Source organism: Myotis myotis, unplaced genomic scaffold (assembly GCF_014108235.1).
Source record: "Myotis myotis isolate mMyoMyo1 unplaced genomic scaffold, mMyoMyo1.p scaffold_m19_p_2, whole genome shotgun sequence".
In the NCBI taxonomy this organism is placed as follows: domain Eukaryota; kingdom Metazoa; phylum Chordata; class Mammalia; order Chiroptera; family Vespertilionidae; genus Myotis; species Myotis myotis.
In genome coordinates this window covers 85,325,449-85,338,571 of record NW_023416324.1, presented here as the reverse complement: position 1 = coordinate 85,338,571, position 13,123 = coordinate 85,325,449, and the positions used below count along the sequence as shown (strand labels likewise).

Sequence of the window (13,123 nt, the reverse complement as noted above, 5' to 3'; positions counted from 1 at the left end):
CGCCCCCAGCACCGCCCCGCCCCAGCGCCGCCCCGCCCCCAGCCCCGCCCCGCCTCACCCGCTCCGCCCCGCCCCCAGCACCGCCCCGCCTCACCCGCTCCGCCCCGCCCTCAGCTCCGCCCCGCCTCACCCGCTCCGCCCCGCCCCCAGCACCGCCCCGCCTCACCCGCTCCGCCCCGCCCCCAGCACCGCCCCGCCTCACCCGCCCCGCCCCACCCGTTCCGCCCGGCCCCGCCTGCTTCCGCGACGCCGAGCGCGCGTGGTGGTGACATTTCCGGCGCTGGAGTCCCCGCCCACGGCTCGCTCGTCCTCCACCGGCGCGAACCTCTGGGCAGGCGGTCGGGTACTTGGACTTACTCTTATGAACCCATTGGGACTTTGGGGGATTTGTAAGGGGCTTTGCTGCCCGAGCTCCGCGTCCGCTGGAGCCAGGCGGGGCTGTGGGCTGCGTCGCGGTGGCTTTTCTGGTCGCGTTTTCTGCTTTCTCCAGCACAGGCTATGCCACAGGCTGTGCGTCTTGCGGAAGCCTGAGGTCTTGAGGCAAATAGCGTAGTGCTGGTTAGCTCCCTGGAGATTTTATTGCTTCTTCTTAAAAACCTAGGTAACTCAGCGCCGCTTTGAGTAATGACGGGCGGGATCCACGCCCCTCCTTTAGACCCACGGAGTGGACTGAAGCGGGGGTGGGTGTTGCGTTCGGTCTTAGCCACACTGGATGTCAGATGCGTTTCTTTAAGAAATTAGGAGTTGCTTTAACAAGGGTGTATGTAATGTAATTATGACTTGAGTTTTCCTATATTTTATCCTCCCTCTCCACCTCATAAGAACTATGAGTCGGTAGCAAAAGTAAATAACCGTTTAAAAGTTTCACAAACATTAAATATTGGAATAGTTTGATTCTTGGAGCAAAGAAAAGCAGCTTCCTTCCCCCCTGAAAGGGGCAACTTAAAGTAGTTGAACTAAGGGCACAGAAGATATTAGCTTTCCGTTTTGGTAATACATAACTTGGTTAAGTGCTGAAAGGGTTAACAGCCCGTGCAGAGCTGGCCAGTGAATTTTGTTCCGTTTCCTGTGGGCCTATGTTATTAGAATTGAGGTTATTACCAAAGTGATTGGTTCAGCACTTTTGCTTATTATGCCAAGTAATGCCCAGAGCAGCCCCAGTACGGTTGCGTCATTGTTATCCTCATGGGACAGGGAAGGAAACGGACTTCTAGGGAGGTTGGGTAATTGCCCATTACTTCTTAGCTGCTAAGGGTGGAGCTGGAGCGCGGACTCCCTCCTTCCTGCCTGTTGAGTTGTGCTAGCAACCACCTCTGACCCAGACCCTCCTTGCAGGTGCCCGCGGTGTAGTCTCTTTCCTGGACAGCGCGAGAGAGAACAATGCAGAAGGACTCCGGCCCACTGTAAGTGCACAGTTGGGGGGCGAGAGGGGGGAGTAGCCAGGAGCTTCTCAGACCGCGTTTTTGTCCCCATCTGGAAAGGGCTCCCACAGTGGGCTGCTGGGGCAGAACTGGGTGCAGGAGGATGGACAGGCAGGTCACGGTTTGAGTCCCGTCTCTGCCACTGACTAGTTGTGTGAGTTTAGGTTAGCCATCTAACCTCTGGGCTTTGCTTTCATTTCTACGGTGACAGCATTATTCTGTAATGAAGACCTTATAGTCCCAGTCTGTGATTGTGGGTCTTTGTTTTTATAAGACATGGTTGGCACTGATGTTTTATTCTTGTTTCCAGAGTGCCTTTACATTGGATTGGCTTTGGCTATGCAGCACTGGTTGCTTCTGGTGGAATCATTGGCTATGCCAAAGCAGGTATGGTTTCTAGTGATTAACCTCTTAGGACCTTCACATTGTTCCTGGTGAAGAGTGAGTCCCCAGGGCCCCCAAAGCACAGTCTTATTTGAATCAGGTTTGCTTTAGGCCCTCTAGCTTGAGTTCAGGCTTACTGTCAGTCCTGTAGCAGTTCCTGTAGTGGCTGCCCCTGCACTTGCCTTTGGGTTATCTGGCTGAGCTAAGCCAGGCTTCTTATCGAACCACTTGTTTTTGCCTCTTTGTCTAAAGGTGCTGGGTAGGAGTGGTAGCAGATTGTTATTATCATCAGCTACCATTTGACCCCGAGTGCCATCTCTGTGCTCTTTTCTTTAAGTAGCAGGAAACATCTAGTCTTCACATACTCAATTTTTGAAGTCTCCTTATTAAATTTGGCAGGGGTGTGTCAGCCCACATATTTCTACCCTGACACACACACACCAGAATTCTTACTCTCCAAATAATTTTTTAATTTACTAACCATTTCCTTCTCCTTTTGGGATTTCCCCAAGGTTCTGTCCATGGACAGTTCCAGTCTTTGACGGATTAACCAGGCCTGTTTAAGAGCCCTTCTTAATTTCCTTTCCTTTCCTTTCTTTCTTTCTTCCTTTTTTTTTTTTTAAATCAAAATGTTTTTATTTGAGACAGAAAAATGCAAAATTGCTGAGATACCAAACATATTTTCTCATCTGCTACAATACTGCCACTGTGTACAAAAGATCTGATGATAGACGTGCACACATAAAAATACAGTGTGCATGGATAGTACATGTGTAAAATGTATGGCATTCAAACATGATATGGAATTGATTTCAGGGGTGCAAACTGCAAATACAAATACATGGTTTTTTCTTTTAAAATACAACATGAAGGCAATACATGAATGGACCCCAAATTGCCATAATTTTTTGTTTCTTAAATGGGTGCTTTAATACGGAGTAGGAGCCTTTCTTCTTCAGCGAAAGTACCCTCCCTGCTAGAGGAGAGAGGAGTGCTCTGGTGTGGTGTGCGGTATGGTATGACCTGAGCCTTACTTCTCTGCTAATTTTACTTGAGCTCTTTAGCAAACTCCCCAAAACATTTTCATGCTTGAGAACTTGGTTGTGACCTGTGTTGGGAGTTCTCTTTGCTATTTTCCTTTGTCAGGAAGGGAAGGCTGGTGGATTCTGTCAATGAATGAGTGCCTGACACCACAATATGACGTGTGTTTGCTTTCCTCCAGGTAGCGTCCCATCCCTGGCTGCTGGGCTCCTCTTTGGTGGCTTAGCAGGCCTGGGTGCTTATCAGCTGTCTCAGGATCCAAGGAACATTTGGGTTTTCCTAGGTATGTCAGCTTCATGCTCTCCCCAGTCCGCTATCTATCCAGAATACTCTACCACAGGCCCTAGTTTGGTGTGACGTGTCAGGTTCCTCACTTTAAGACAGTTTCACTGCTTCTGCCCAGTCTAAGGAAGGCTTTTAAATGGGGAGGGAGGGAGGTGGTTATGCTGGTTTCTGTTTTTATGTACAGAATGTGGAAAGGTTTTCATACCTCATGAATTTAGATTTACCCAGTGAAGTTAGTATTAGACTTGTATAAGGCAAGTATATGTCTCTTAATCATTGTGATTGCCCATTAAAGACTGTTTGAGCATCACTAAAGGGTCACATGTCTGGGTTAAGTTTTATCAATATTGCATTTTCCCCATTTTCAAATCATTAGCCCTTTGGCAGTAAGCTAACCATGTAAGACGTAGGCCTTGCCTTCAAGGAGCCTGTACGTAAAAAGTGACTCTGCGGGGCTGTTGATATGCCCGGTGAGTAGCACGGACAGTGAGGAGTGCAGGGGAGGGAAGATTACTTCTTATCAGGGTGGCTTTTGGTACATTTTATTGAGCTCCACCCATGTGTCTGACAGTCTGTAGGAGTGTGGGTTCCTCAGTGTCTCCACAAACCCATAGTATGAGAGAACATGCAGCTCTAACTCCCTTACAAGTGTGGTGGAGAACAAGCATGTTAACGGAGTGGTTTGTACAAATCTGCCTGGGTTGGGGAGGGAAGGCAGCAATGGCAGCAATGGCTGGTGTGGGGTGTGCTGGGGAGGGAGGAGGTGCCCAGCTCTCAGCTCTGCCTAACAGCTCCCTCACTCCAGCTCCAGAATGACTTTCAGACCTACTTTCCCATTTGTGATCCCACATCACTCTAGCAAATGACCCTCATTGTCTAATTGAAGAAACAATAGCGGTCATCACACGGGGACTGTGAGCTTCATGACGTTGACCTCCAGTCCTTCCCTGGCCCTACTCCTCTCCTCTCCAAGGCCAATCCCTTCATCCCGGCTTTGGGTTTCTTCTGCCATACCTTCTTGGAACTTTACACGGTCACTGATGCCATCTCTTACTTGCATTCCACGTTGCAGGCGGATTCCTCAAATTGATATTCAGATGTGCTCATCTCACCCATTTTAAAAAAAAGAGGACCTTTCGTGAACCTACTTCCTTTTTCAGTTGCTGCCATTCTCCTTCCCCTTCAGAAACTTCTCTAGAAAAAGTTGTTATACTTCCTGTCTTCATTTCCACACCTCTCATACATTCTTGATCCACTTCAGTCTCCATTTCTGTACCTTTTGTCATGGAAATCCGTAACTCTCTCTGAGGCTGCCAGTGACCTGTATTTTTCAAAATCCAGTGTGTATTTATTAGTCATTTTATTTGCCTGTAAGCTGCTCTCAATACAGTGTACCAATCCAATCCATTTTTCACTCTCCTGGGTCTTCCTTTTTATTTTCTCGTTCTCTTTTGTTGACCTCTCTCCCCCTTTTTTTTGCCACTAGGTATTAAAGAACTTAAGGCCTGGGCCTTTTTAAAATTTTCTTTATACTTTCTTGCTTGACAATGTCATTGAAGCCCAGGCCTTAAATTACCACCAATATACAAATGACTCACAAATTTATCTCCAAGCTTGACTCTTTTAAAAAAAATTTTTTTTATTGATTTCAGAGAGAAAGGGGGAAGTAGAGAGAGATAAAAGCATCAATGATGAGAGAGAACATTGATTGGCTGCCCCTGCACGCCCCCTACTGGGGATCGAGCCCACAACCTTGCATGCATGTGCCCTTGACCAGAATCAAACCTGGGACCCTTGAGTCTGCAGGCCGAAGCTCTCTCCACTGAGCAAACTGGTTAGGGTCACGCTTGACTCATATTTGCACAGTTGTCTGCTTGAAATCTAGATGTCTCCAGGCCTGACTTCACTTGCTCACACACATTGTGTCTTCTGGTGTTCCCCCATTCGGGTGTTGATTGCACTCTTCCCCTCTGTCATTCTAACTCAGGGGTGGGCAAACTTTTTGACTCGAGGGCCACAATGGGTTCTTAAACTGGACCGGAGGGCCGGAACAAAAGCATGGATGGAGTGTTTGTGTGAACTAATATAAATTCAAAGTAAACATCATTGCATAAAAGGGTACGGTCTTTTTTTTTTTTTTTAGTTTTATTCATTTCAAACGGGCCGGATTCTGCCGGCCGTAGTTTGCCCACGGCTGTTCTAACTCATCAGCAAGTCGTATCAACACTACCTGGTACACATGTCCCAGATTATTTCCTCTACCTCCATGGCCACTCTCCTCATCCCAGGAATCCCTCTCTTTTCCCTGCACTCCTGAGGAAGTTTCTTAATTGATATCCCTACATGCTCCAGTTTCCCTGCAGTTTGCTCTCCATGGTACAGATTGGCTGGGCCCGGACTGTGAGGGCCTTATATCTAGTATTTGTGCTTAGTCTCCCAGGACGTGGGTAATGAGAGGTCTGAGATGAGGTGTGGCCCTTGAAAGAAGGGTGGGACTTTGGTCACTTATTTTAGTTCTCCCCAATACAAGATGTGGTGATCTTTGCCTCTTTTTCTTTCCCATCAGTTACATCTGGAACCTTGGCTGGCATTATGGGAATGAGATTCTACCACTCTGGAAAATTTATGCCTGCGGGCTTAATTGCAGGTGCCAGGTACTTTCTGTTCTGTTGCTGTTCTTTACCCACATAGATTTTAGTTTAATGCTCATAATGCTTTATACACCCTCAGATTTACTTGTTTCAATATACCTGATGCTGGGCATCAACTAAAATGATCTAATTTATGCACAAATAGGAGAAGCTGCAAAAATAGCTGATTTAATGGCAAAGTGAAAAAGTGGAATATATTCATTCACTATGGAAATAGTTTTGCTTTCACATTTGCTCTCTGGTCCATCCTGGCTCCTCCCTACAGAGGGAGAAGCCTCAGTGCTAAGCTATAACGGCTGCTCATTCAGTGTGGGTTCATATTTCTTAGTTGTTTGGATGCCCTTTATTATACAAAATTTCGCTAAAAGGAAATTTTTATTGATTCATGTTTTCTAATTAACTGATTATAAAATCCAAACCAGATTTTTTTTTTTAATGTAGTCCTAAGCATAGTAAAGAGACACTGAAGATAGGGGAATTTTTAAAACTCTGTTTTGGAAAAGGAATACTTACTTTACAGCTATGATTTTGGTTGTAGTTATAATGCTGTCAAGCAAAATGTTTTGTAGTCAGAGCAGACTGAGGTCGAGAGGAATAAACTAGGAGGCTGCAGATCCACCATTAGCTAGTTCTGTGATCGTGGGGAGGCCTGGGTTTCCCCGGCCTCCAGTTTTTTCATCTCTGAATTATTGGCAGTGAGATCAGGATGGCCAGCTGTACGTACTGTTTTAAGGCCTCAGCACAAGACTGCCCCGCGGCATGTTTTTCTTTGGTGCCCCCAGGGATGGAAGTCCCATCTCTGCCTGCTTGGCACCTGCTCACTATGTGGTGAGAGACCCGCAGAATCCTATCCTTTAAAAAAAGAGTAAGTGCCTGTTCTGTTCTTTACCTGACATTTTTGCTTTGTGTTGTTGTTTCTTAACAGTTTGCTGATGGTCGCCAAACTTGGAATTAGTGTGTTCAGCAAACCCCATTAGTCATAGTCATGTCCCAGCTTGGACTCATGAAGAATTTAAGAACTTCCACTATTTTTAGTCTATTATGAGAAATAAATGCAACATTTTCACATATACTGACATTTTACTTAAAAAAAAAAAAAGATACTGATCTCTGCAGGGGAAAATATTAATCATTATTATTACAGCCCTAAAGAGGTGGGTATCCTACAACATAAATGCTTATTGTTATAGTACCCTCATATAATTTGATTCTTGTATGTTGACATTATTTCTTCTTTTTGTATTTTTACATAAATCTCAAGGGGTAAATGTTAGGTGTCAACATTGGGGGCCCTGAAAGCCCATACCCTACTTAGAGAAACTGTGTATCTGTTCTTTTGTTCATCTTAGAGCACAGACCTAACTTTGAAATTATGTTAAATGAAATATCAGTGAAAATAAAATTTACTATAAATAATATTTTCTATGGTGTCTTCATTGCCAGAGCTGCCTGGAACATAAAGTGAGATGTGAATAGTAGGAAGATAGAGGAAAATGAAAATTTTAAAAATATCTTATTTAGGGGTTACCGTTTTAAAAAATTGAAGGACCAAGGAAAGTTATTATTTGATTATAGATTTCTTTGAAGCTGGTTTTAAAGATGACCTGTAGTAAGAATTTCTAAGATTAGGGCTGTGTAAACAAGAGAGAAAATGAAATTTTGGTTAACTAGTTAATCTATAAATGTGAAACTAAAAGACCTATCCGGAACTTGAATTACCTAGGTGGGTCTCTGCTTTGGACACACTAACTGTATACTGACACATCTTCAGTTCACTTTTTTTTTTCAGCATTGAGAATTAACTCACTCCGGACTCCTTATTTTAGTTTCTCTCTCTTTAAAGAGGAGGGGATATTTGCTACTTACCTCCAACCTGACTGGTATTGGTTGGATTTAGAGTATAATTTAGTCACCTGTTAATTTTATGCATTTGCTTAAGCTCCTTGAAAGGTGTCCTAGTTTTCTCTTCCTTGTTTTATGTGACATGTCTGCCAGGGCCCCTCCTTACAGTATAGTGCCCAGGGCTGTACACAAGGGGTGTGACAAGAGCACTGTATTTTAGACCATGCATTTCTGTTAATGCACCCAGGATCAAAATAAGGTTTTTGGACAGCCCCATCTCAGCAATGACTCACTGAGCTTTGGTCTGCTGAGACCCCAGTTCTTTTTCTCGCATACTGCTGTTAATAACTAGACAATGAAAGGATTAGTGCCTGATGTCACATACTTGCAAACACTTAAAATTTTTTCCCCCATAGTTCCTGGTGTAGTCTGTGATTATATTTTATCATATAATTATACTAAGTTCATGGGGAACTTTTTTTCTGCCAAGGGCCATTTGGATATTTATAACATCACTAGAGGCCCAGTGCATGAAATTCGTGCATGGGGTGGGTGGGGGGGTGGTCCCTTAGCCTGTCCTGCACCCTCTCCAATCTGGGGGGGGATGTCCTACTGCCAGTTTAGGCCCTATAGGATCAGGCCTAAACCGGCAGTCGGACATCCCCCTTGCAATCCGGGACCGCTGGCTCCTAACTGCTCAACCTGCTTGCCTGCCTGATGCCCCTAACCGCGCTCCCCTGCCGGCCTGATTGCCCCTAACTGCTCTGCCTGCCTGCCTGATCGCCCCTAACCACCTCTGCCTTTTCCCCTGTCACTGTGGCTTTGTCTGGAAGGACGTCCAGAAGATGTCTGGTCTATCTGGTCTAATTAGCACATTATCCTTTTATTAGTATAGATTTGCAGGCTATACGAAATTATCAACTTAAAAATTAACCTGCTATATTTGGACAACATTTAATTAACTCACCTCTAATACCTTGACAGGGCCAGACCAAATGATTTCCCGGTCTTATCTGGCCCGCAGGTTAGACATTTCCCACCCCTGGTTTAAATAATAATGACAGAAACATTTACAAATAGTTCACTGATATGTGGTATGATTTCATGCCCTGGTAAATCCTGTTATCATGGTCTTCTACACATCAGTCCTGTATAATCTAAGGAAAATGGACAAAGCAAACCAAGTAGGCAGACATTTTATTATATTTTTGATATTTTAAAAATTGATTTTTAAGAAAATGTGTTTGGGAGAAAAGAAACAATTGGTATAGTTAGAGAATGTTACAAAGGTCGGAGCACCCACAGGTGGCCTGGGTCTTGAGCAGAGAATAGCTGTCTGTGTATAGTGTATGTTTCCAGAGCAAACCTTCATCATTATGCTCATTTCCCAAAACCCTGTTGTGTGAGGGCCAGGTAGAAGTGAATATCAGTTATGAGTTGCTACTCCCCAAATATTTGAATCAAATGAATTATAAGGGCTGAGGTACAGCAAAAGAGTGTTCTAAATAAAAAAGCAATACTTGCCTGGCCAGCATGGCTGAGTGGTTGAGTGTTGACCTAGGAATCAGGAGGTCATAGTTCGATTCCCGGTCAGGGCACATGCCCAGGTTGTGGGCTTGAGCCGATCAATGATTCTCTCATCATTGATGTTTCTACCTCTCTCTCCCTCTCCCTTCCTCTCTGAAATCAATAAAAATACATTAAATTAAAAGCAATACTCATTCTATATTCATCAGAAAGACTTATTTTGGGTTCTAAGGGCTCTTGGGTGGTTGTCATGGTAGCTACTTAAAACATTATAGTGTGGAGGAAAGGGGGCACATGCTAACCTGACAAGCTCAGGGGAGGCCAGCATGGCAGTCTTGCAAACTCAGAGACCTAAAGTAACCATAAAGGATGGTCTGAAATTAAACTTTAATTAAAAGCATTTATGGTGGGTAGTTACGTCCTAGGCTGGTATCTTCATTGACAAGGTCAGCCTTTATCTTAACTGAGCCTATCTGTCTTTTTGCATCTATAATAACATACCCTTGAAATGTCTGGGTAACTTATAACTTCCCTTTTTCTGGACCCCTTTGGGCACAACCTAATATGCTGGGCGCCAGGACAGATACCACAAATTCCTTCATGATTATCATGTTAAGTGTTTCTGCACGCACCTGAGTATGTGTCTATCATTTTACTTTTTATCCAATCCCAGGGGTTTCCCTCCCCGCCCCCTCATTTCTCCCCCCACCTCCACCCTCCGCCCCGGTTTGCTTTCTCCTGCCTCTCTAGTCTATCACCAGTGGATTTCATGTAACCCAACTAGTCCCTTCCTTTAATTGCAATGTATAAATATATATGTAACCCGCCATTCTCCAGAGCATTATCTCAATTTGTTGAGGTTCTGCTTCCCGGCATATGTTGACAGTTTGGCTCAAATAAACTCACAAAAATTCTTCACAGGTTTCAATATTTTTTTTATATTAACAATAGTTAAATGTATTTAATAATCCTTGTCAATATTTTATATCCTCCAAACCCAGCCACATGTGTATGTATGCCTGTGACATGTGCATGTATGTGTGCGCACACACACTAATCCTTGGCTGTTGACAATTAAGGGGACTTGTATTGTGATGATATAAGCATCAGAAGACCATAGACATCTAAAGCTACCATCCTTCCTGGCTTCCACAGATATTTTGAATCATGATGTTGCCCTGGTTTTTCATATGGCTGGAGTGTTTCCAGAGGGCATCAGCTTTGGCCTTCTGTTCTAGGGAAGGGACTCTGACATTAGACTGACAAGATTCCCTGAAGGTGGGATTAGTGGAGATCTAAAGTAGGTAACCACTGGTCAGTTCTGACAGTTCCAAGATTGCTCACAGACTGGGGTGGTGAGGCAGGGGGCTGGCGGGGGCGGCGGGGGGGGGGGGGCCTTCATTGCCAGGCAGCCCTGACAGTGCCCTTGCCAAGTGCCTCCTCTCTTCCTCAGCAATGTGTCCTGAGTACTTACTGTCCTAAGGTTGTGCTGGGTCCTAGAAGGAAAAGACCAACATAGCTTGCATTCATGGAATCTAGTGGAGAAGACTGACATCTAAACAAAGGCAATGTAGAAATAAATGCATAACAGAGACAAATATACATTACCACGGGGCACCAAACAAGGAGTGGTAAATTCTGTTTAGGGCAGTGATTTCCAGCCCTTTTCATCTCATGGCACACATAAACGAATTACTAAAATTCTGCAGCACACCAGAAAATGTATTTTTTGCCAATGTGACAAACATAGCTATAATTTTGATTCGTTCACATCATTGATTAAAAAAACATATATTTATTGATATCAGAGTGGGAGAGAGAGATAGAATCATCAATGATGGGAGAGAATCACTGATTGGCTGCCTCCTGCATGCACCACACTGGGGATCGAGCCCGAAACCTGGGCATGTCCCCTGACTGGTAATCGAACGAACTACAACCTCCTGGTTCATAGGTCAACACTCAACCACTGAGCCATGCTGGCCAGGCCTGTGTTCTTTATTAATGCTATGTCATTCTTCATAATTACTATATCTTTTCTCATGCTATTGAGTATCTTTGTCATCATTATTCTGAACTCTGTACCTGATAAATTTCTTATCTCCATTTATCTCTTCTTCTCTTGTTCTTTACTTTGGGAGGTGTTTTTTGGTCTCCCCGTTTTGGCTGCCTGTTTGGGTTTGTGTCTGTATATTAGGTAGATCTGCTAAGACTTTTAATCTCTAGTGCAGCACGATGTCAGATGCTGTTTCTGTCTGGCCCTGAGTACCCTGCTTGGAGCAATCAGCAAGTCACAGCTTGTGGCTCCCTCTGCTGGGCTGGGTGTCTGCGAAGGACCAAGATGTGCATGCACCAGGGTCTGCTTTTCCTAGCGCCAGGCCCAGGAGATCAGGCACACACTCTCTTATTTCTTATTTTATACTTTTATCTTTACTAGTAATTCTTTTTTAAGTTATTGCTATTTTTTCTAATTTTGTAAGCTAACTGGTCAAATTCAGCATATTTTCAGTGTTCCTTGATTTTTTTTTATAAGTGGATCAAGTGTATACTTTTCCTCAGATCTAGTCTGGCTGAATTTGACAAGTTTTAATATAGAGGTTTATCATTGTTCATTTCTAAGGGGCGTCTTTCATTTTTTATTTTGACTTTTCTTTTGGGAAGGTTTTGATTACTTAGCCTTCGTATTCATTATTGGTCTGTTTAGATTTTCTATTTCTTTCTGATTTAGTCTTGGAAGGTGTCTAGACATGTTTCCAGGAATTTATCCATTCTGTCTAGGTTGTCTAATTTGTTGGCATACAGTTATTCATATAGATGCTTTTCTTATTCTGCTTTTCCTTGTTTATTCCTGTTCCACTAGACTAGACCCTCAGATAATAACACACGTATTCAACACAATTATGTGTGCATCCAGCTTGGAGAGCAATGCTGACCATTCTGACGCCCTGGCTACCCTAGGCCCCTCCTCCCAGCCATGGTCTCATACTCTAACCTTTGCTTTTAGATTATTAGATTTCATCTTTGCTCTTGTGTATTATCTGTGTTGCTTTCCCCAATTAATAGTTCTGTCGTAATGTAATAGTGTTTGAGAAGAAAGGTTCTAATAGTAAGACTATCTGGGCTCAACTTCCAGCTTTGCTGCCCACTGAAATCTCTTAGTCTTCATTCCCTCCTCTGAAAAAGGAAGAAACAGTAGTTTTCTAGGTATCATGAAACGTAAATGAGAGAGAAAACAGAGTGTCTCTATTGGCCAGATCTGTCTCCCGAAGAGATTGGGGTTGGGGGTGGCGGGGCTGTTATTTAGGGCAGGAAAGGGGTCTTTTGAAAATTTTTTAAAGCCTCTTTGGCTGTGACCTCCTCTTTGTACAGGTGAGTCCCATGATCACTCTTGATTGCAGCGTGCTATTGGGGAACAGTGGACTATTATTTAGTGATAAACAGAAATGAGATATCAAGCCAAGAAAAGACATGGAGGAAACTTAAATGTATATTAAGTGAAAGAAGCCAACTACATGGTATTGTGGATAAAGAGAAACTATAAAGACAAATAAAAGGATCAGTGGTTGCCAGAGGTTTGAGTTGGGGTGGGGGCGGGGGGAAGGATGATGGGTAGAGCACCAGGGATTTTTAGGGCAGTGAAACTGTTCTGTATAGTACTATAATGATGGATACATGTCATTATACATTTTTGTCAAAACCCATAGAATATACCACACAAAGCATTCACCCTAATGTAAGCTATGGGCTTTAGTTAATAATGTATCAATATTGGTTCATCAGTTATAACAAATGTCACATACTAATGCAAGATGTTAATAGGGGAAATTTGAGGAGGGGGTGATGAGGGAGTATATATGGAAACTGTACTTTCCAATCAATTTTTTTATAAACTTAAAACTGCTAAAAAAAAAAAACACCCCAACCTCACAGCTAACTAATTATAACATTAAATAAGCCTCAAAATATAAGTAT

At 43.6% G+C, this 13,123-nt stretch overlaps 1 protein-coding gene across 2 annotated transcripts; it reads left to right on the top strand.

Moving 5' to 3' along the window:
• The first annotated feature begins 230 nt into the window (after nucleotides 1-230).
• Nucleotides 231-7,198, top strand: LOC118676908 (transmembrane protein 14C). Of its 2 annotated transcripts, none has more exons than XM_036351566.1 (6): nucleotides 231-343; nucleotides 1,336-1,403; nucleotides 1,732-1,808; nucleotides 3,028-3,129; nucleotides 5,698-5,785; nucleotides 6,708-7,198. In XM_036351566.1, exons 2-6 carry the CDS (start codon nucleotides 1,381-1,383, stop codon nucleotides 6,757-6,759), a joined length of 342 nt encoding a protein of 113 aa, XP_036207459.1. In that variant the 5' UTR covers nucleotides 231-343; nucleotides 1,336-1,380; the 3' UTR covers nucleotides 6,760-7,198. The 2 variants fall into 2 exon arrangements, with proteins under 2 accessions (XP_036207459.1, XP_036207460.1); XM_036351567.1 differs by lacking the exon at nucleotides 231-343 and adding an exon at nucleotides 366-601.
• Nucleotides 7,199-13,123: the final 5,925 nt, after the last annotated feature.